General features: G+C 59.0%; 1 protein-coding gene and 1 long non-coding RNA gene across 6 annotated transcripts in view; one reads left to right on the top strand and one right to left on the bottom strand.

Moving 5' to 3' along the window:
* Positions 1-17,762, top strand: part of CHLSN (cholesin) — a 130,765-nt gene extending 113,003 nt beyond the window's left edge. For 4 of the 5 annotated variants that reach the window (XM_074406705.1, XM_074406710.1, XM_003943751.4 and 1 more), the window contains 3 exons: positions 9,812-10,005; positions 14,918-14,999; positions 16,917-17,762. In XM_074406705.1, the coding sequence (XP_074262806.1) occupies positions 9,812-10,005; positions 14,918-14,999; positions 16,917-17,105 (465 nt within the window). In that variant the 3' untranslated portion in view covers positions 17,106-17,762. Of the gene's footprint in view, positions 1-8,088; positions 9,238-9,811; positions 10,006-14,917; positions 15,000-16,916 lie in introns of those variants that run through there. The other variant, XM_010331622.3, reaches the window with a different exon arrangement.
* Positions 5,246-8,997, bottom strand: LOC141585718 (uncharacterized). The gene is made up of 3 exons (XR_012519381.1): positions 8,923-8,997; positions 7,592-7,757; positions 5,246-5,523 (listed from the first exon to the last, which is right to left on the bottom strand). It is a non-coding gene; the product is annotated as an uncharacterized LOC141585718 (long non-coding RNA).
* Positions 17,763-22,834: the final 5,072 nt, after the last annotated feature.

Below are 22,834 nucleotides of genomic sequence, written 5' to 3'. Positions count from 1 at the left end.
CTGCCTCACACCACAGCTTTCCATTTTAACCCTTGCGTTAAGAGAAAAGCTGGAATAAAACATTTCTCATGTTGCTTGCGAAATTCAGCCATAGCCACCAAAGGCACATGGGGCTCCCACGTCTTTCCTGTCCCATGGGTGCGTTTCCTGGCGTTTGTTGTAACCCGCCTGCCCCGTTGGTGTGTGGCTGAACTGAGGCTGTGTTTAGGAAACCCAGGTGCAAGGCCTCTGCGGGGCCTGGCCCGTTCCTGGTCCCGTGTGTAGAGTCACATCTCTGGCAAGGGCTGCTTTTGAGGAGCTGAGGCTTCTGAGATCCTCCAGGCGGGCCTAGGGAGGCAGGTCCTGCTGTCAGCCAAGCTGCAGGATTGTTAAGAGGAAGGCAGGGGCTGCATGCTGTGGGCTCACGCCTGTAATCCCAGCACTTAGAAGCCAAGCAGGAGGATAACTTTAGCCCAGAAGTTTGAGAACAGCCTTGGTCCTGTCTCTACAAAAAAAGTGTAAAAACTAGCCAGGCATGGTGGCCCGTGCCTGTAGTCCTGGCTACTTGGGAGACCGAGATGGGAGGATTGCTTGAGTCCAGGAGGTCGAGACTGCAGTAAGCGGTGATGGTGCCACTGCACTCCAGCCTGGGCCACAGAACAAGACCATGTTTCAAAAAGAAAAAGTCGCTGTGGAAGGGCCTCCAGTCCCCTGACCAGAGTTGTAGGGGCCGCTGCTCCAGCCCAGCCCTCTGCATGTGCTGAGATGTGAGCAGTGTCAGCCCTGGAGATCCTTACCCCTTCTCTGTAGAGCAAGGAGTCGGGCTGCCAGGGACTGGGATCTGAGCGCGTTGCTGGCCTGTGTGTGTGTTTCCTGGAATAACGGCCCTACAGTCTGTCAGGTTCTCCAGTTGGAATGAGACCAAAGAGTCAGAATTTGGATGCGGAGAAATGTGGCGTAGGGCAGGAACCTCCTTCCTAGGAAGAAACCTGCGACCCTGCATGGAGGTCCCAGGTTCCCATGGGGCCTCGGGCGTGGGGTTAGAAGGGCTCTAGGGCCGGGACTCTGTCCTGTCTTCAGCCTGGGTCTCTTGAGTTCAGGGAGTTTGAACCTGGATGGAGAATAAACTCCCGTGTGTTTTCACCAACCTCCAGCTGACACAAGCTTCTGCAGACCCCACGGTGGCGGGTGTGGGTGCTCCCTGTGCCATCCATTGGGGACACCTCACGCGTCACTGGTGCTCAGCCCACGTCACAGCTGCAGGAGCCGCCAGACCCTGCTGGTTTAATCATTGGATGCGGCGCTGAGGCACAGACGGCACTGTTATAAAAACTCGGAAGCCTACGCCTGCCTGCATCTGCTCGTGTCTCCCTGTGCCTGTGCATCCGGCCTCATGCATTTCAAACATCCTTCTGAGAAGGGGCCACAGGCAGGTGCCACCTGTTGCCACAGCGTCACGGCTGGAAGTGTCCCGTGCTCTGCTGGGGCGGGGCGGCCGCTCTCCCTGTCCTCCAGGAGCTCACGTGTGCCTGCCTGTGAGCGCCTCGACGACAGAGCCGGCGCCCGCCCCAGTGTCCGCGCCTGGACGGCAGAGTGGCCAGCTCGCCATGGAGATGTTGCTGCACTTTGTAGCAATTCCTGGGCTTCATCAAAGCAGCAGCTTTGGGACTCAGATCCTGAGATGTTGTGTTCTAACTGGTATCAGTGTAGAAGGGGAGGTCATGTGGTGATCCACTGGTGTCCTAGCGAGGAAGTAACCGGGTCTCATGCACACGCTAGCTTAATCGCTGTGCTTTGTCAGGGGAGGGAGGGCAGGATTTGAGAGCTTGTGAGTTTTGTGAAATAACGGTCAATCAGTCCCCTGTGTGATTCTGATCGGTAAGAAGACCCCATTGACACTGTTGGTCAAGGGACTGTCATTTCAGAGTCTGGATCCGAATGTGGTCCTGGCTGCTCTCTGAGGGTTGTCCTGGGAGGAGGCGGCAGAGGGCACGTGGGCACCCCGTGTTCCCTCATGACGGCTGTCGCCTGCAATCACCTCAAAATAAAAGGCTTAATTTTAAAAACTCTTGTTTCTCAGAAAAAGCAATTTGCTACTGTGAGTTATGCTGTGGAATTCTAGTAATTGGGGTAATAAATCTGATTAAGGTTTTTCTTTAAACTGGAGCAGAATCCCTACAGGGCTGTGAGACCTGGGACCAGGCTCCTGACCTTGGAAATCCTGGGCGACGTCTGCAGCAATGCAGGGGAAAGAAAAGCTCATGGTCGAGTGGGCGCTCGTAGTCCAGGGGGCACTTGTGAGCAGAGCCCTGCTTCCCCACAGGCCTGTGTCCATCGTCTTGGGATGGGGAGTCACTTATGGGCGGGGACGTGCTTCCATGCAGGCCTGAATCTGCCATCTTGGGACGAGGAGTCACTCATGGGCAGGGACATGCTTCCACGCAGGCCTGCGTCTGTCGTCATGGAATGAGGGACAGGGTTGGGGTGACACAGTCCCCACGTGCACGTGTCCAGGGTTCCAGTCCTTCCTCCTGAGCCGCAGTCACCACCATGGCTCACAGACGGTGCTGCAGGCTCCTGCTGGCTACAAGCAGACCGCAGTGGACTGAGGATTGGTTGCCCTGTCCAGGGGGCCTTGAATGCACCAAGACACGGCCCATCCAGTGTGGCCCAGGTGCCGTTCCTAGAGGGATGTCATCAGCTGTCACCTGGGTGTTGCCAAGGGACTTGTGCTTTCTGCCACGCCCTACAGGATCAAACGGTGTGACCCAGGCTGGGGGAGCTGCCCTGAATGCCTCTTAGGCTCCTGATCCCCAAGACTCACGTTTGTACCCCAAAACCGAGCCTCCCCCCATAGAAGGGCATGCATCCCAGTGTGTCTACCTCAGACTCCTGCTCTCCAAGACTCCCTGGCTTTGACAGGAGAGCAAGCCTCCCCCTTGGTCACCGGTTCGTGCGTGTGTGTGCGCGCGTGCACGTGTAGGTGGGGATTTCTACCTGGGATGTGGGAACATCTGAGCCCCATGAGGACTTTGGATCTTTATTTAAATTTGGGCAAGTTCTCCTGGGTCTTCTGTTTCCTGCTGGAGTTATTTTCTTTCTACCGCATTTTACCAAATAGAATGCACTGAACAAACAAGGGTATTCCTACTGCAGCACAGGAAAGGCGAGGCGCCATCCCACCAAGGCACGTGCGACTTTGAGTCCCAGACGCTGGACCTCAGAGTGCCTGGCCCTGTGTGCAGTGGGGTGGTGGGGGCGGAGAAGCCCCCTATCTCAAGCAGCTGCCCGAGGCGGTCCGTTCACATGTTGGAGTTTTGCCTGAGATCACACTGGAAAAGCTTCCCCTGCCTGGGAAACTCTGTAAGCGTTGAGTCCATGGCTCATTTTCTGAGGAGGTGGTGCAGGAGGGTGTGTGGCTGTCTCCCTGTCCTCCATCCCCCTGTGCGGAGCCCTCCCCGCCTCCCCTGCGATCCAGGGATGTTCCCCGAGGGCCCGACACAGCGGCACTGGAGCCCTGGCACTGTCGCCCACTGGCATCACGGGACAGCAGCGCCCGCCTCATGCACACAGCGCCCTGCACGTCTATTGGACGGGGTCCAGGCCGGGTGACCCCTTCACCCGCACAGCAGGGCACATCAGGGGATTCGGGCAGGGAGCTCTGAGAGACAATGGGTCTTTTCTCTGTCGCCTGCTCTCTCCTCACACACGGCCCCCACTTCCCAGGGAGCCTGAGCCTGGAGCCAGAGGCGGTGGCTTAATGCCCACAACCTGAGGTGCTCTAGGCCCGCGTGGTCCGGGCTCTTGGCAGACCCCACACCCTCAATGAAATGCTCAGCAGAGGACTGAGGTGTGTGGGTGGACGCTGCCATGTGCTGGCATGTGCTGGCGCGTCATGTGCTGATGTGACACAGGCGTGGGAGTGTTTTATCTGGTACCCTCATGTGACACTTCAGACACCAGATGGTCCTGCCAAACAGACGCTGGTCCAGGGTCACTGCGGGGCGTCGGGAGTATTTCCATCTGGTCAGGTGACATCGGTGTCACATGGGCATTGTTCGCAGAGGGGCCAGGCCTCTGGAGGAAGGAGAGTGGCAGTCAGCACTCGATGACCTTTGGCCTCGCTGTGGGTAAGGAGCTGCCCACCAAGGGAGCCCAGGCCACGTGTCAGACACACTCCTGCCTTGGTGTCTCCATGGGGGCTGGGCGTTAAGGGCCACAGAGATAGTAGCTGCAGTCTTCCCCACCCTCTGAGTCAGCCCTGGGTCCCCCCCTTACCCCCGGGTCAGCCCTGGGGCCCCCCACCCTCTCTGTCAGCCCTGGTTCTCCTCCGCCTTCTGGGTCAGCCCTGGGTCCTCCCTGATCTCCTGGGTCAGCTCTGGGTCTCCTCACTCCACCCTCCTTTCTTAGGTGAAGCCCCTGCTCCCTTAGACTTGGGTGGAAGCAGAAGGTCTGGATAGAAGTCCTTTTTCTAAACCCTGAATCTAAAGCAACGTGGATGCCTGAGGGCCCTGGCAGCTGAAGCATGAGCCTGGCCCCTGCAGGGTCTCCCAGTGGCCCTGGTCCTGAGACAGGGACTTGCACATTCATCCCTAGCCTCAGGTTGACAAAGACCTGCCCTCACGCCTGGGGGGACAGGGAGCTCACACCTCTTTCTGACCCCTCCTCTCTTTCCTCTCTCCCTAGCTCCCCTACAACTTAGCAGGGACCGAGGAGCCACCAAGGCCACTTCCTGCCATACCTGCCTGGTGTGAGGTCGAAGCTGGGAGGCTCATTCCCAGGGTGGAGAGACTGGGCAGGGGTTGCAGTCCTTTCAGACCGTTCTCAGAGCCCCCCCAGCAGTGCAGTGCAGCCCCCACACAGAATCTGCTGGACCCGGGCTGCCTGCTCCCCCAGCCCCGGGCTGTCCCCGCACAGCCTGCACGCCTGTGCTCAGCAAGGCTGGGCAGGGAGGAGGGAGGACCCGCAGGGAGGAAGGGGCTGTAGATGGAACTGGTGCCGGAATCCGAGAGCTGGGCTCAGGCCTGGATGGGGTGAGATTAACCAGAACGCTGCCATGGCCGTTGACTGGGGCGCCCTTCTTGGGGTTCATTTCTGTGTATGTAATATTCATGGTCGTCAGGAAAATTTCTAACCGTGGAGACTGGTGTCCAGTCCAGGGAACTGGTGCCAGAGCCGGTGCCAGGCCGGCTTTATGGAGCCCCTGTATGTTTCTTCCGAGTTTCCTGTTGGCTTAAATTCACTAAGCCACTCAGGTCTCCTGGGGATGATCATGGCGTTTATTTTTGCCAGTTCTTTTGGTTGGGGTGTGACTAGCAAGTGTTCCCCACCTTGGACATCTCCAGGAAGAGCCAGTACGTCGTGGCAAAACCCCCTGCTAGGGGGCACGGCTCACACAGGACCCACGTCAGGCAGAGGGGCTGGATGGGTGGGGTGTGCAGGAACGCGCTGTGGGGACTCTGCTGCCTCAGTTGGGTCTGCAGGAATCTTCTCAAATCAAATTAGTGTCATTTCTTCTCTGTGTCTCTTGCCAGGAGTTGTAGGCTTAAAGGAAGAAGACAATTGTCATGCATTATTTCTTCCCCGGAAGCTGCTGGGCCGTTGATCTGCTTTGCCCCTCCCAACCTTCAGGGTTTGGCTTTGTGGTGTGTTCTCAGTTTGTTGAGTGCAGTGAACATTTTCATTGCCCTAGAAGCTGGTAAGGGTTTGATGTGTGATTGCATAGGTGCTGCATCCCTCAGCGTGGTCTGTGGAGTGTTCACATTGTAAAATACAGTGTCGATGAAGTGACGGGTCCCTTGGCCATGTCTCCATGCTGGCCCTTGGAGTCGCAGTTTATCTGTGTGGGTGTGTGTCCTGCGTGGGTGCCTGCATGGGCGTGTGTCCTGTGTTGGGTTGTGTCCTTTGGGGTGCCTGTTCTTTGTAGGTGCCTGTCCTGTGTGGGTGTATGTCCTTTGTGGGGGCATGTCCTGCATGGGGGCATGTCCTGTGTGGGGGCCTGTCCTGTGTGGGTGCCTGTCCCACATGGGTGACTGTCCTACACAGGGGCCTGTCCCACGTGGTGCATGTCCTGTGTGGGTGGGTATCCAGTGTGGGTGCCTGTTCTTTGTGGGGCATGTCCTGCGTGGGGGCTTGTTCTGTGTGGGTGCCTGTCCCGCATGGGTGCCTGTCCTACACAGGGGCCTGTCCCATGTGGGTGCATGTCCTGTGTGGGTGGGTGTCCAGTGTGGGTGCATGTTCTTTGTGGGGCATGTCCTGCATGGGGGCCTGTCCTGTGTGGGTGCCTATTCTACACAGGGACCTGTCCCACGTGGGTGCGTGTCCTGTGTGGGTGGGTGTCCAGTGTGGGTGCATGTTCTTTGTGGGGCGTGTCCTGTGTGGGTGCCTGTCCCACGTGGGTGCCTGTTCTACACAGGGGCCTGTCCCACGTGGGTGCGTGTCCTGTGTGGGTGGGTGTCCAGTGTGGGTGCATGTTCTTTGTGGGGCATGTCCTGTGTGGGGGCCTGTCCTGTGTGGGTGCCTGTCCCACGTGGGTGCCTGTTCTACACAGGGGCCTGTCCCACATGTGTGCGTGTCCTATGTGGGTGGGTGTCCAGTGTGGGTGCATGTTCTTTGTGGGGCGTGTCCTGCGTGGGGGCCTGCCCTGTGTGACGCTTTCCATGCACATTGCATTGTTTTATGCATTTTTAAGTGTAATCCTCAAGACAGCTAACCAAAAATGCAGAAGAGAGAATGTGTGACTACAATTTAAATTTTTCTTGACTTCATATGAGAGTCTGTGTTTCATCGGCTCTGAGATGCCAGAGACTGTTCTAGCATTGAGATGGGTAACTACACTTTCTACAGTTTTCTGCTTGCACTGGGATGGTCTAGAGATGCTGAGCTGTAGATGTCACACATCTGTGACTGGCCTATGCTTACTTCCACAGGGGCCTGTCCCATCTGTGTGTCAGAAAACTGTACTTTTAGGAGAGAGGTTCTTGCACTGACGGCGTCGGTTCAAAGCTACCCAGCACACCTCTCCCAGGAGAGCGGCCCCACCATGCAGGGCTGTGAGCTGGACACTGGGCCTAGAGGCCCTCCAGGTGGCCCAAGGTCCGCTCTTCCTAGACTCCTGGGGCCGGCAGGAGCCTGGAGTCACGTCTCCTCTGGCCACCACGCCAGGCTTTGCGTCCAAGGCCTGAGACTCAGGTCCCTAGAAGCGGCCCTCACAGGCTCATATTTGATGCTTACATTCTTTTAAAAAACTTTTGGTGTATACTTGGACAATTTACAAGCCCTTGGGGCAACTTTGGGAGGTATATGTGATACTGGTAAGTTTGTTAAAAGCATTTGCTAACCCGAGTTCTTCGGAGGGTCAGCACATGGGTGACAGTGGGAGAAAGTTGTCCTTGCTCTTCTGCTAGTGACAGCCATCCTGCTTTGCTCACCTGTGATCTCCGGGCCAGGTCCAGGCCAAACGGAGGAAGCAGCGGGTCCCAACAGTGCCACACCTGAGCCTGGTGGCCCCTCCTCCCTCCCACGCTGCCCCCCGCCCCAATCCTGCCTCCCTCCAGCTGGACATCCTCCCAGGGCCCACGTATGTCGTCCCAAGATAGCTAAGGCCACTCACCTCATGGTCACAGCCTAGGGGAATTGCCTGGTCCAGGCTACAAATGTCGAGGCTGCCAGGAGAGCAAGCACGGGGGGGTGGCCAACAGCACAGAGTGGAGCCAGGCATCCCCAAGGCCCGAGGCTGCCTGGGCACAGCTTCCTCACCACCTGCCTCTGCGACTTCTCTTGAGGCCCAGCAGAGAAAGCAGGAATTTGGATTTTTTAGCTGAGATCATCTCTTGGGTTCATTAGTTGCTTAGGGAAAGTTAAAGGCATGTGGCCAGCTGTAGGTACACCCTGGGACAGTGGGCGGGGCTCCTGAGCTTCCCACCTCCCAGGCCGCAGCTGCTCCCTTCGGGCCTGTGGCCCCTGGCGGGTCAGGAGTGCTGGTGGCCAGAAGCAAGAGTTGGTGTGAAGGAGGCTGTTTCCGCAGCGTCCAGGCCTGATACAAGAGGCAGCCCTGAGCCTGGCACTCTGGAAGCCTGCAAGAAACAGCTGGACCTGCAGGTCCGCCATGTGGCCCCCGGTGTGGGACAGCCTGGGTTCCCCCTCGCCATCCACCCCAGGCCAGTGCCCCTGTTACTGCCTCCCTCAGCCTTGGCCCTGCCCTCAGCACCCTGGCCTCCATCCCGGGACCCTGCTGCCGGGCCCTGTCCACCTGCTCAGGGCCTGTCCAGGCACCCCACCATGTGAGCTGACAGACCCCTAGCCACCACCACAGCCCCTCTGCAGCCCCAACAATGCCGTGGACTTTGGCCTGGGTGGTCAGCAGACGCCTGTGTGGCCCACAGGGTGGGGACAGAGGCGGGGCTGGCGCCAGAAGGGTTTTTGCCTTTTGGGCCAGGTGTTCTGCTGTGCCTCCCCTATTGGCAGCTGTGAGCCTAGGAGGTGGGTGCGGAGCCGGCTGGAGCGGGTCGGCCACTGGGTTCCCCTGTGGGCATCCACGTTGTCCTTGCCATAAAACTCCTCGCTCCTCAGACCCCTCGGGCCTGGCCTGGTGGATCTCAGAGCCTCCTGCCTGTGTGTCTAGGTGGCCCAGGCCTTCTCACCACAACTCTTAAGCCTCTCCATGCTGGACACCTGCCAAGGAGGGTGCCCCTCACCCCCCAGGCCCTGCTTCTTGCTGTCAGCCCCCAGCAGGCTCTAGGGGTGTGGCTATGTGTGTGTCTCCCTGAGTGTATGTGGGTGTATGTGAATTGGTGTGGGGACATGGGTGAGGGGTGGGAGCTGTTAGTGTGGGGCTGTGGTAGGGGTGTTGTGAGTCTGCATTTGTTTGTGTGTGTGTGTGTGTGTGTGTGTAGTGGGGCTGCGTAAACACCTGTGTGTAGGGGGGCCTTTGCCTCGACTTACTTTGCTCTTCCTGGGGTGGGCTGCACAGGTCGGCGCTGTACCCGGCCTCCCTTCCTGAAAGCCCGGGCTTCCGGTGGGCAGTGGCTGGTTCTGATTCCCACACCCTGCACCGTTTCCCTGGGCTCCTGGCTTTGCTCAGAGTCAACACTGATGTTCTCGCTTTTTCCAGGAAAGGTGAAGCATGTGAACAGTGGCTGGGGTCACCTCCTGGTCACCTCAAGGCCTAGCTGCCCCTGGCACTCTAACGCTTTGTGTCGTCCTCTTCTTTTGTTAATTAGGGGAGAGGTGGACAGGAAGGAGGCCTGGGCTTTCCTGGTAAGATGTGGCTGGAGAAACACGGTCACAGTGGGCCCTCTCCCTCCTGCTGGGGTCCAGGCCGTCCTCCCTTTCCCCAGCCTGCAGCCCAGGTGAAGCCAGGCAGCCAGCAACCTGCTAAAACCCAGCAGGCCCCAGGCACCGTCATCAGGATTTGGGTCATGGCCGGGGCCAGCACCTGGCTTGTGTGATAGCAGGCCTCAGCACACCTTCAGCCCTCCCTGGGGCCCAGCCCAGACCTTCCCAAGCCATGCGGGGTGGGGCAGGCCTCACAGAACCTCGAGAGGTGGGAGTCTGCAGTAGGTGCATGTGGGTGGGGAAGGGGCCTGTGGGCAGGTAACCCTGGCACCTGGCGCCTGCCCGCAGGACTGGCCATCCCCGTGTGACCCGTCCATCTCTCCGTAGCAGCACAGGCTCAGCGGGATGTTGTCAGCTGGGGCCAGGCTTGGTGCTTGCAGACAGAGCTTTTGGCCGCCGCCCTGGGAAGGGTGGGCTGAAGAAGCTCCAGGTAGCGCACCCATCTCTGGAGACCCCTGTCCATCCCCAAAGCCTGATGTTGTTCTCTGACTTTCAGGGAGGAGCTGTGCTCAGGGCTGTGCAGGATGCAGAGCCAGAGCTGTCACCAGAGGAACAGCGCGTCCTGGAAAGGAAACTGAAGAAGGAACGGAAGAAAAAGGAGCGGCAGCGTCTGCGGGAAGCGGGCGTCGTGGCTCAGCAGCCACCAGCCCGACGCTCGGGGGCCGAGCTGGCCCTGGACTACCTCTGCGGGTACGTGGCCCTGCCCCACGCACTTCTGTCCCTGGTGTGTGTCTTGACACCTGCAGACGCTGTGTGGAAGGTTTTAGTGAAGTGGGGCATTAGTGTTCATGCCAGGCCTGTGCAGCTGCCACTGCCCTTTCTGTCTGAATGGCTCAGAGCCTTCAGGAGCTTTCACAGGCAGCAGCTCTCTGCAGGGGTGGCCCGGAACTGCGCTCTTAGAAATGGCTCTGATGGTGAACCTCGTCCAGGTGTGGGTCACCACAGGGAGGATCCGTGGGCCTGGGTGCTGCTTGGACATGGAATGAGGAGGAGGGAACTCGGGGTGGCCCTCACCCCTCACTCACAGTAACAGGAGGTGGCAGTGCCACCAGAGAGGAGACAGGGACCAAGGGGTGCCGGGCGCAGGGCGCCATCTCCCTGGCTGCCTGCAGCATTGCTGGGTGGGTGGTGCAGGATTGCAGGGGTCAGAGGTTCGGGTGGGCTCTGCAGCCGTGCGGGCTGTGACCACCTCCCTGGCGCTCACCAGCACAGGCTGCTGTCCATTTCTGTCCCTGTCCCTCTCCCTGAGTGCTGATGGCACCTAGGAGAAGAGGTGTTACAGCATCCATGTGGCCGGTGTCCTCAGAGACAACTAGGCCCTGTTCATTGGGTCCCTGTGAGGGAGTCACCCTGAGGGGCAAGGTGTCCTGTGAGGGGACGCTGGCCCTGCATGGGAAGACAGGCTCCAACCATACCTCTGTGGGAGCCCCTCAGAGAGATGACCCCCCCCGTGCGGTTGTACAGCTCAAGCAGTGAGCAGCAGGGCCTGCATGGATGTGTACACATGTGTATGTGTGTGCATGTGTATGTATGTCATGTATGTGTGCATCCATTTGTGCACACGTGTTGATGTGTGCACACATGTGAACATGTGTGTGCATGTGTATGCTTGTGTGTGGACATGTCTTATATGCACACATGTGCATACGTGGACATGTGCATGTGTGTGGTGGGGTATGTGTAGACGTGGGTGCATGCGGGTACGTGTATGCAGATGTGCGTGTGTGTGTGTATGTGTTCTGTGTGCATCCCCAGGACGGCCCTCTACCCCAGGAGAGAAGCTCTTGGCCGCCCTGCACCAGGCAGAGAGCTGGGCTCAAGAAATAGAGAGGCTGAGCACTCCTCCTTGGGGCCAAAGCTGCCTTGGGGCCCCAGAACGCGAGCTCAGCCATGACGTTGAGTGGATCTGGCTGGAACCAGTTCGGTCATCGTGGGTCTCTGCACCAAATCAGTTCTCTGGGAGCCTCAGTTTCCCCCTCCCTGGGGAACATGGGGCTGAGGGCTGGGCACCCAGGGCTACCCCAAGAGCACTTTCCTGCTCCAAGAATGCGCTTGGCCCAGGGGACAGTGCTGGCTGCGGTGTGAGGCCGCTGCCCCCTCGCTCACTCCTGCTCTTCGGCAGGCAGGGCCACAAGCCACTGCAGGTCAGTCGCTGTAGACAGAAGGGGCTCCGGTAGCCATTGGTACATCACCTAGAGCCCAGGTATGGGGGGGGTTGGACAGAGGCGCAGGTGGGCACACGGACCCAAAAGATGCCAGTTGCAGGAGCAGACTGTGGGCTGCCCCATGGGATGTAGAGGGCAATTGGGCCCTGCAGCTGTGCCGCCTGCGCCCTCCCTGGCTCCCAGAGGCATAGCTGTTCTGGGCCTGCCCTGATGCCTGAGGCCAGCAGGGAGCAGGGGTGGGCAGGGTTTGTACTCCTTCCTCCCCGTGGCCTCCTTCTTTCCTAGGGCCTCCTTCCTCCCTACTCCCCACACCTGCCAGCACCTTTGGCTGCTCTCAGCGTGGACTCTTAGCACAAGGGGGCCTGTGAGGACGTGGGCAGGAGAGGGGAACCAGCCACTCTCCAGCATGGCTGCCGCTCCCTGGTCTTCACCCTGGAGGCACCCTGGTTCCCCTCCCATGACCACATGTCCTCTGAGGACCCTATGGGAATGTCATGGGTGCCTGGGTGCCCACCCTGCTCCTGTCCTGGGCCTCATCCTCCAGAACCTTCCCGTGGCCCCCTCGTGCTACTCGTGACCCCATAGTCACAAGCCCTGTGTGGAGGCACTGTGTCCTGCATGTGCGAGGAGCGGGTGGCCCTTACTCCTCAGAAACAAAGCAGCCTCTTCCCGCGGGAGCTTCCTCCAGGGCCTGGGATCCACACACCAGGGGGCTGCCGTGCCAGCCACAGACATGGGCACCCCGGCAAGCGCTCCTCCTCTTTCCTGGGGGTCTCCAAGGGCACCCACAAGCCCAGCCACATCTGGCTGCCAGATTAGAGCCCACATGGACATATGGGACCCACGGTATCCTTGGGAACTCAGGGTTTTTCAGAAGGAGCCAGGGGAGTCCTGCAGGGGAATGTCCTTAGTCTGGGGACCATCGGCCATGCCACGGCCAGCCCATCCCAGAACCCCCACTCAGGGGCAGCAGTGAAGGGAAGTAACCCCAAGTCATCCTCCCACCTAGGCAGAGAGAAAAAGGATCCTGTCAGGCATCCAGTGAACTGTCTGCAGCTGTGTAGGGATCAGTCCGCAGGGTTGGGGGCAGAGGTGTCCATCACTCAGGAGGCCTCACCGGGCACCCCGGGAGCCACAGGTGACACTGAGCACCGCACCATCCCCTCGCTTTGTCCGCTCCCCAGTGATGAGGCTGAACGGGACGGCTCATCTTCGGTGGTGAGGATGGAGACGAACTCAGCTTGAAGCCAGCCTGGTGGGGGCTGAGCAAGACAGAGGTTCCCTCAGTTCAGGGCCGTGGGCAGCAGTGTAGTGGCCTTGGGACCCACAGGAGAGCCATGTGCAGGGCAGAGGTGACTGACCCACCGTGTGTGGTCTCTGGAAACACCCGTGAAGTGGGATTGCCACTCCAGATTACCAAAGAGGAAACAGGAACACAGCAGCTCAAGGTGGCAAAGCTGAGATGCCAGCTGCTCCCTGCAGCGGGCAGATGCCTTGGCTAATATGGCCAAGTGCACCTCACAGGGGCCAGTGCTGGCCGGATCGGGCTTCGGGGCAGGGACCACATGAGACGGTCTGAAAAGAAAGGAATGAAGACCAAACCTTCCTGGAGGCTCCTCTCATCACGCAGGAGCTGTGTGTCTGTGCACATGGGACTGGCATGTCACATGGCAGGTGCACAGCCAGGCTCCCCATCCATGGGACTCCCCTCACCCACAGGACTCCACTCACCCACAGGACTCCCCCACCCACAGGACTCCACTCACCCACAGGACTCCCCACCCACAGGACTCCCCTCACCCACAGGACTCCACTCACCCACAGGACTCCCCACCCACAGGACTCCCCCACCCACAGGACTCTACTCACCCACAGGACTCCCCCACCCACAGGACTCCACTCACCCACAGGACTCCCCCACCCACAGGACTCCCCCACCCACAGGACTCCCCCACCCACAGGACTCCCCTCACCCACAGGACTCCCCCACCCACAGGACTCCCCTCACCCACAGGACTCCCCCACCCACAGGACTCCCCTCACCCACAGGACTCCCCCACCCACAGGACTCCCCCACCCACAGGACTCCCATCACCCACAGGACTCCCCCACCCACAGGACTCCCCTCACCCACAGGACTCCCCTCACCCACAGGACTCCCCACCCACAGGACTCCCCTCACCCACAGGACTCCCCCACCCACAGGACTCCCCCACCCACAGGACTCCCCTCACCCACAGGACTCCCCCACCCACAGGACTCACTCCCCTCACCCACAGGACTCACTCCACTCACAGGACTCCCCTCACCCACAGGACTCACTCCACTCACCCACAGGACAGTAGGGACAGGTGGGCTGGGTGGCACTCACTACAGGTGCAGCCTCCCCGCACTGCTGAGCCTGCGTCTTGAGACCTGGGCCTGCATGTGGATGGAGGTATCTGTGCATGGCCACTGTGCCTGGCCCTGGAAACACGTGTCTCAGAGGAGGTCTCTGGAGTAAAACCTGCCTGAACTGTCTCATCCACCATGCCGGCCTCGTTCGGTCCCCCCTGCCTAATGTCCGCAGGCCCAGTGCAGGAGCGAGATGTTGGGGGGGTGGGCGGTTGTGGCCCCAGGGAGCAGCCCCTTTGGCACCCAGGAGCTGGTCATCCCAGGCCCACTGCCCCCTTGTGAGGGCCTGGGACACGCAGGAACCTGGCTCTGAAAGGGGTATTATTCATTACAGTCTACGTATTTTGAGTAATCAATTAAGTCGCTCCCTTTCCTCCCAGAGAAACTGACTTCATCCTTCCTCCCCTGTAAAATCAGTGTAGCCTGTGGGGTGGGGGAGCCTACAGGACACTTGGGGGCAGCCATGAGCCCCGTGGTGGCCGGACTGAGAGTGGCGTCAACGTGTTTCCTGGACAGGCAGCAGCAGGTTTTGCTTGGTGGGTTGCGGCTCCTCGCCTCAGGCAGGGGAGGGGCCAAAAACCTCCTCCACACGTGGACTTGGTGTTCAGCATCTGGTGGGGCTCCCTCTCCTGAGATGAGACAACCCAGGTCTGTCGGGGCACACAGGTGCCCGGGGGCATTTTGCTCAGCCCCTGAGATGTTTTTGTTTTGTTTTGTATTGTTTTGTTTTTGAGATAGAGTTTCGCTCTTGTTACCCAGGCTGGAGTGCAATGGTGCAATCTCGGCTCACCGCAACCTCCGCCTCCTGGGTTCAAGCAATTCTCCTGCCTCAGCCTCCCAAGTAGTTGGGACAACAGGCATGCGCCACCATGCCCAGCTAATTTTTGTGTTTTTAGTAGAGACGGGGTTTCATCATGTTGACCAGGATGGTCTCGATCTCTTGACCTCGTGATCCACCTGCCTCGGCCTCCCAAAGTGCTGGGATTATAGGCTTGAGCCACCGCGCCCGGCCGCACCTGAGGTGTTTGTCTTCCTTTCTCCAGATGGGCCCAAAAGCATGAGAACTGGAGGTTTCAGAAGACGAGGCAGACATGGCTCCTGCTCCACATGTATGACAGTGACAAGGTCTGTGTTCAGCGGAGAGGGCACGTCTCCTGGGGATTGAGGCCTGTACACACTGGGGCCCTGACAGTAGAAGCCACTGTATGAAAGGTCTACCCCTCAGGGCCCACTGCAGGGCGGGTCTCCCAGTGCCCTTGTTCTAAGAGATGAGCAGCTTTGCCTGCTCCAGGAGTGCCACCGCCGGCCTTCAGGGCAGAAACCAACACAGAGTAACTCACGGAGGCCACCTACCGGTGTGCGCCGGCGCCCGCCTGCCCGCATACCCACCTGCCTGTGTGCATGTGAGGTGTGCCTACACAGGTATGTGTGGGCAGCTCTCCTTTGCAGGGGCAGGATGTGAGATGGGGTTTCACAAAATGAACCAAGACAGAATTCAGAACTAAACCCGGCTGCTGGGAGGTGGGCTGGAGGAGCCCCCAGTTCTACTGAGATGTGTCCTATGGGCAGCGCCGGCTCTCCTGGCATCCATGTTACTAGATGCCAGGCTTTTCGTGCTGTGTGTGTACGCTCTGGGGGCAGGGGACAGTTTTCTCCTGCCTATGCCTGTGTTTGCAGACTCTCAAGGTAGGGGCGGGCCCACCATCCCCACTCGTAGCCCTGGAACATTCCAGGCATAGCCTGCAGCCACTTGCTTTCATTATTTTGTCATTGTTGGTTTTTTGTGGGGTTTTTTTTAGCAGGGTCCCACCCAGGCTAGAGTGCAGTGGCGCAATCACAGTTCACTGCAGCTTCGACCTCCTGGGCGCAAGCCATTCTCTCTCCTCAAAGTCAGAGGACATACACGTCCCAATTGTGAGCCCTATTGCAAAGCTCCAGTAATCACGCCACCAGGGCGGGCACAAGGCTGGAAGCAGAAGTGACTGGAACAGCCTGGGGAGCCCGGAAGCCCACATGCCTGCGCAGCTGATTCCAGCATGCAGGCCAAGCCCGTTCCGTGTGCAGGAAACCCCTTCCCAGCAGAGCCTGGGACAACGGGGTTTCCACGTTTCCGTTTTTTTAATAAAAGTTTAGGTGGTTTTATTTGTATATTACTATTACCAAAAGCAAACTTAATACAAAATTTTTATACAGAAAAATAACCTTTGGCTAGGCAAAGCCATTTTTGTGTGTATACACATACACACACCCGGAGTATCTTACACCATCATAGCTGTAGGTATTTACAAACACAAATGTGCATTTTACTTATGCATTTTTATTACACTTTTATTATAACCACACGTTTACAAATACACTAATACTTAATGTACATGACCTCTGCTTCATACCACATACAAAACTTAAAACGGATCAAAGGCTTAAATTTAAGAGCTAAAACTAAAACTCTCAGATGGAATTAGAACTCTGCTAACTCAGTAACGAGAGCGCCCCTGCAGCAGGGACCTGAGGCGCCTGTCTGCAGATTCGCAGATGGTCGGCAAGCCCACGCAGAGGTGCCCCCGCCACCAGCAGACCAGGGTCAAGCTGCCCCCAGATGCCACCCGGCCACTGCCACGCAGAGCAGAAAGGTGGGCACTGTAAGTGCCGGAGCGGGCAAGGCCTGTTTGTCCCGAGTGCGCTTTTTCCCTCGGCCTCCCCTCATTTGATGTGTGTCGTCTTTTCTCATTTTTCTGAGGATTTTTGCGATGTTTTTGAAATGTTCTTCTCCCCATGTGGCTTCTGTTTTGGTCAGGTTCACCTAGTGTTCTGTCTGCCTCTAACAGGCGTTTCTTCTTCCAGTGTCTGGGGCGGGGCAGGGTCTGCGGCCAGACCGCCTGCACCCTCAGGCTGCAGTGGGAGGTCTCGTGGGGCTGGAGGGCCCCCTGGGAGCCAGAGGAAGCATGAGGCGCCTACGTCCTTTGCCTAGGCTGCGGCGTCTTGTCTCCCGCTGCCCATGGGCCCCGCCCTGCCACTGACCAACTCCATCCCTTCCTCTTCCAGGTTCCCGATGAGCACTTCTCCACCCTGCTAGCCTACCTGGAGGGGTTGCGGGGCCAGGCCCGCGAGCTGACGGTGCAGAAGGCAGAAGCCCTGATGCGGGAGCTGGACGAGGAGGGTGTGGGTGACCCCGACCCCCTCCTGCCAGGGAGGGCCCAGCGCATCCGCCAGGTGCTGCAAATGCTGTCCTAGTGGGTTCAGCGCCAGGCGGGGCCACAGCCCAGCGCAGGGCAGCCTCGGGCCACACAGGGTGCCACTGCCCACCTCCTCCAGGATGGGGGCTGAGATCACCAGCAGGGCAGTGGCCGGACAAGGGCGTCCAGGTTCTAGGCTGGGTCCCTCCCCAGCACCACAGCCTTGCAAGGACCCCCGCTTCCTCCACACCCTTCTTGGCCAGGGACAGTTGTGACAGTGAGGACGGGTTCAGTGCCTTTGTCCCAGAGCATGGACGCTCTGGAATCACCCAGAGACACCTGACCTTGGAGAGGCCCTCAAGCCCTGGGAACCTTCTTTGGAGGGAAATGTCTACTTTTCTCCCAGGGATGTTTCAGAGATTGGGCCATGCGGCTCCTCCCGCTGGCTGCAAACGTGCGCCTTCCGCCTGCTCCCCCGTCCCCCTGCGTGGACCACTTTCCTGGTCCCCCCCTGTGTCCATCGACGGGCCTGGCTGTGGCCTGTCCATTCTCCTTCGACCCCACAAAGCCTTGCTGCCAGTCCTGGGGAGGGGGGGGCCACTGCTGGGCTTGCGGAGTCGGGTCGTGTGCTTATGCAGAAATGGTCTCTGGCTGCACTTGAAATAAAACCCAACGCACCAGGGGCTGTGGCTCCTGCTTTGTGCGGCGCCTCCCCTGCCTGTGGACTGTGGGATTCGTGTCCCCCACCTCAGGATGGCATTCGGGGCGCTCAGTGTGGCATTCCTGGCAGTGGGCACTGCTTGACCGCTTGCATCAGGCTGGCCTTTTCCCAGCGCTGGCAGTGACTGACCCTGCCAGGAAACTCACTTATGCCACACAGAATCAGGAGACACACTTCCCATTCCCAGCAGCATGTGGTTCCCACCCCCAGGTGATGTGAGGTGCAGCGGGGCATCCAGAGGGCTGTGGTGACCACAGAGCACTGGGCAGCTGCTGGGGAGGGCCAGGTGGCCATGGCGAGGAGGTCTGTGCCCCACCAGGAGGCTGAGTCTGTTGTGTTCCAGAATGGGCCTCAGGGAGGTCTGGGGCCAAGGGCTCCAGCCTGGGCCTCCACAGAGTGACACCCAGGTGCCGCTGCCAAGGGGCGCCTCCTGCCTGGCCCAGGTGGGGGGTTTGTGCTGCCATCTCAGCGCTCCTTCGACTGATGGTGAAGCAGAAAAGCAGCCTTGGGATACTGGCCCGGGCTCTGGGTGCTCCCTTGGGTGCCCTGACCCCTGACAGAGCTGCTGAGACTGAGGCCACCTGCCTTGGCTCCCACCGACCCACAGAGTTGCATGCAGGCCAGGAGGCGGGAGCTTGGCCTCAGCCCCCCAAGAGCAGGGAGGCACAGGCTCCTGGCCGTCATCCTGGGGAGGGCCTGGGGCTTTCTGAGGCCCTTGCTGGCCTGGCTGGGCCTCAGCCGTGACCCTCAGGGCCTGCACCTCAGAGGTGACTGTGGCCTCACAGTGACCCTTAGACATCTACTGTGACTTCCCCTTTGGCTCCCTTAAGACGCCCAGGTCCAGGCTAAGATGTGGCCCAAGCCCAGGAGCTAGGTCCACACATCCGGGGGACCCTGGGAAGGTTGGGCTGACCACTCAGGCCATCTCCATGTGGCTATCCAGGCTGGAGGAGACCCTAAGGATCGTGTGCCCCAGGTATCATCTGCACCCACCAAGTTGTGGGAAGGCGGTGAGGCCATCTGCTCCTCCTTGGCTAGCATCCTGCCCATCCCACCCACTGTGGTGGCCAAGATTCTGACCTCCCACGGCACAGGCCCCACTGTGTGCGCCGGCGGCAGGTGAGGATCCCAGGCGTCCTGGTGCCAGTCAGGTGACCTCACAAACAGGAAGGTACGCTGCACAGCATGAACCTTCAGATCTGTGAGGCAGTGCCTGCGGTCAGGTCCTGGCAGCACAGCCTTGCAGAGAACCCCTCAGAAGGTTCCATGGTCACCCCTGCAGTCAGCGTGCTTATTGACCCCAACCCTGAGAGGCGTCTTAAACACCAACACAGAGCAGAGGGAGACCCACAAAGTGCAGAGAAGGAGCAGCAGCCTCCAAAAGGTAGAGTCAATGGATCCTAAACCATGGCTCTGAGCTTCCCAGCAGCCAATTCAAAAAGGGAAATGTGGGGACTGCTGAGTCCTCACCAAAAGTTAACGGGAAAAGGTCTTGAAGACCTGGGCCTCCCTTTCGTCAACACACATGCTCCCCTGATACCAGCTGGGGAGTGCTCTCCTGTCAAGGGTTCCCACCTCTGTGGATCATTAAGTGCCATGCTTCTCAGGACTCCCTGGAGAAAGGTGCTGAAGGGTGGCACAGAGATGTCGCCTGGGACACAGCTCAGAGAAACACGCAGGGCCTTGAGGTCCCCCTACCCCGTGCAGGTCAGCGAGGGCAGCCACCCATGCAACGCTGGGGCCCAACCAAGTGGGGCCACCTGTGCTGGGGCTCCGAGTGCCTGTCTCGGCTGGACTTCCAAGTCACGACGCCTCCTGCTGAGGAAGCCCCACCACCACCTGGAGACGACACTCATGTCCGTCCCTGGGCAAGCACTCCTCACGGGGGAGAGGACAACGGCTGACCCACAGCAAGCTGGGTGGCTCGGGACTCATGCCAAGTGAGGGACCACACCCCAGTGCAGGCATGCGTGCTGTTCCCTTTGCATGCGTCCGAGGCCATAAGCAATCAGCTGTGACAGAAAGCATGTGCAGGCTGAGCTCAGGGAGGAATGTCCCCTCCAGTAGGTACACAGGTGTGTGCAGGTGTCAGAGCCACCAACTACACACTGATACCTGCTGCCAGGCGCTGTGGCTCACGCCTGTAATCCCAGCACGTTGGGAGGCAGAGGCGGGAGGATGACTTGAGCTCAGGAGTTCGAGGCCAGCCTGGGCAACATGGCAAAACTACCCCCCTACAAAAAATAAATTATCCAGGCGTTGTGGCATGTGCTTGTAGTCGCAGCTACTCAAGAGGCCAAGGTGGGAGGATGGCTTGAGACTGGGAGGTCGAGGCTGCAGTGAGTGAACAGTGGTTTAAAAAAAATTTTTTTTTCTTTCTTTCTTTCTTTTTTTTTTTTTTTTTTTTGAGACAGAGTGTTGCTCTTGTTACCCAGGCTGGAGTGCAATGGCGCGATCTCGGCTCACCGCAACCTCCGCCTCCTGGGTTCAGGCAATTCTCCTGCCTCAGCCTCCTGAGTAGCTGGGACTACAGGCACGCGCCACCATGCCCAGCTAATTTTTTGTATTTTTAGTAGAGACGGGGTTTCACCACGTTGACCAGGATGGTCTCGATCTCTCGACCTCGTGATCCACCCGCCTCGGCCTCCCAAAGTGCTGGGATTACAGGCTTGAGCCACCGCGCCCGGCAAAAAAATTTTTTTAATCAAAAAGAGCAGTGTTTGGAAGTCAGAATCACATTGCCTGTGGGGGTGAGCAGAGATCTATGGAGACGGGGGCTTTCCCAAGCAAAGGGGCCTCCCTGACATTGGGGGTGTGGATAATACTCGTCAGAGCAGGTTGGAGACCCCTCACAACACTGTGAGACTTCTGCAAACTGGGCCCTGGCACAGCCTACCCTGCCCTCGGAGGAAGCCTCTGGGCAGTTTCTTGCAGGATTGATGTCTGAGAAACAGCTCACACTGGGTGCTGTCTGCTGACCTCCGCCAAGAAAGGCAGGTTCAGGCGCTGAACCACCTCTCAGAGCACTTTCCTCCCTCCCAGCCCCCAAGACAGTGGCATCTTTCCAAAGACAGGTCCTGCGTCGTCACTCGGGCTGGAGTGCAGTGGCATGAGCTCAGCTCACTGCAACCTCCGCCTCCCAGGCTCAAGCGATTCCCCTGCCTCAGCCTCCTGAATAGCTGGGACCACAGTTGCTACCACTTCACCTGGCTAATTTTTGTATATTTTGTAGAAACGGCCTCGCTACATTGCCCAGGCAGGTCTCAAACTCCTAGGCTGAAGCGATCCTCCCGCCTCGACCTCCCATGGTGCTGGGATTCCACCGTGAGCCACTGGGCCTGGCAGCATCTGTTTCTGGATGACTCAGTAGCCAGCATTCACAACCCAGAGCCACAAGCTGACCTTCCAGCAGGATCCAGCGCTGTCTGCTCCCTACTCCCCTCCCTCAAGCACTAGCCGCCCCCGCTGGGCTCTCTCCCTGCCCGTCCCTGCCTGTCCCCCAGTGGCACCACCTGCCATCCGTCCTGCTCCAGTCACAGTCACGCCCTGGCCTGGTGCGTACGCCAAGCGCCCTCCAGTGGCTGCCAGGGAACGGGCGCTCTCTCCACTACGCCCTCCAGCTGCTCCCCCTGCCCTGCCTGTGTCAGGCCACTCCCACCTACTGGAACCTGGGAACTGCTCGCACCGCTGCTGGGTGCATGGGTTTCACAGGTGAGAAAGTCCAGCGCAGCCTCAGACCTTGAAGAGTCATCAAAGTTAGGACCTTCAGGTCCTCCAAGCCTCAGCTTGTCACCCCCATGGCCCAGCAGTCAACAGCCAGGGGCCACCCACCCACTTGTTACCCAGCAGAAACTACCAATACTCTCCCTGACTTCAGACACCCTAGGACTTCGCTTAGATTTCACAGGGGCCTGGATCCAGGCAGGAGGGGTGGGAATTTGGCCAGTGATGGGCCTGCCTCAGGGCATTCGTGAGAGCCGCCCGGAGAGTGCTGGGCGCAGGACTGAGCTCTCCAAGCCCACCTGACCTCTGAAGCCCGGCGAGCCCACCCAGCACTCCCACCATCCAAGGTGGGAAGAAGACCCCTGCTCGGAGGGACTCAGGCAATCACTGGGACAGCCCAGGTCCCGGAGTGAGATGGGCTTCCAGCCTCTGGGTTTCTGGGCAATGTTTCCTGATAGGGGCTGCCCACTCCATGGGAGAAGCTTCAGGACATCTGGCCACGGCTGAACCAAGACCCTGCCACACTGGACACGGCCTCAGCCCTTGCATGTGTATGCCCTGCGGGTGTGGGTGGGCAGTGGTGTGGCAGCTCCCTTGGGTTGTATTTAATTATATCTCCATGGGTAGAGCTTCGTCTCCTCCCATGCTCAGCCCGCCCAGCACCCTGCTGCGGCCTCACCCTCCGAGCTGGCTGTGGGAGGTTTGCAGGTGGCTCAGGGACTGTATGGTTTTGTTTTGCCTTGACTTAGGAGGGTAATTGGAGGCACATGCCACATGGCTGAGGGCCAGCCTCAGACCCAGAAGCAGATGTGGGGCCGAGAGCAGCCCGCCCACCTCAGGAGAGTCTTCCCCTGGAGACCCAGAGGCGGGGGTTGCAGAGGCTGGGGTCAGCGTTTCCCCTGCTGCTGAGGACAGGCATCAAGGGAGCGGCTCGGCCATGTCATGAGTTGTGGGGTCCATACTGTCCGCCCCTCCCACAATATGTGGGCACCATGGGGTGGATGTCCACAGAGGCGTCTCCCAAAATCCACGCATGAGGAAGCTGGGCCCTCTGGCTACCCACCACCTGAGTTCTCTGGGACCCTTGAAAAGGACCCCCAGGGCAGGTTCGTGGATAAAGGAGGACAAACTCACCTCTCCCAGAGCCCTCACACCCACAGACCCAGCAGGGACGAGGCTCTGGAGGTGACCTGGTGACAGCACAGCGCGGCGAATGTCCCTGTGCCCCTGAACTATGCGCTTAAACATGGCCGATGGTGAATTTTCTCTATGTGTATTTTATTAGTTTTTAAAAATACCAGCCAAAAAGAAATACTTGCAAATGAGGCATAGACAGTGGCCTG

Source organism: Saimiri boliviensis, chromosome 1 (genome assembly GCF_048565385.1).
Source record: "Saimiri boliviensis isolate mSaiBol1 chromosome 1, mSaiBol1.pri, whole genome shotgun sequence".
Classification (NCBI taxonomy): domain Eukaryota; kingdom Metazoa; phylum Chordata; class Mammalia; order Primates; family Cebidae; genus Saimiri; species Saimiri boliviensis.
The sequence above is the reverse complement of the archived record's forward strand: the minus strand, read 5'-3'. Positions and strand labels throughout refer to the sequence as shown.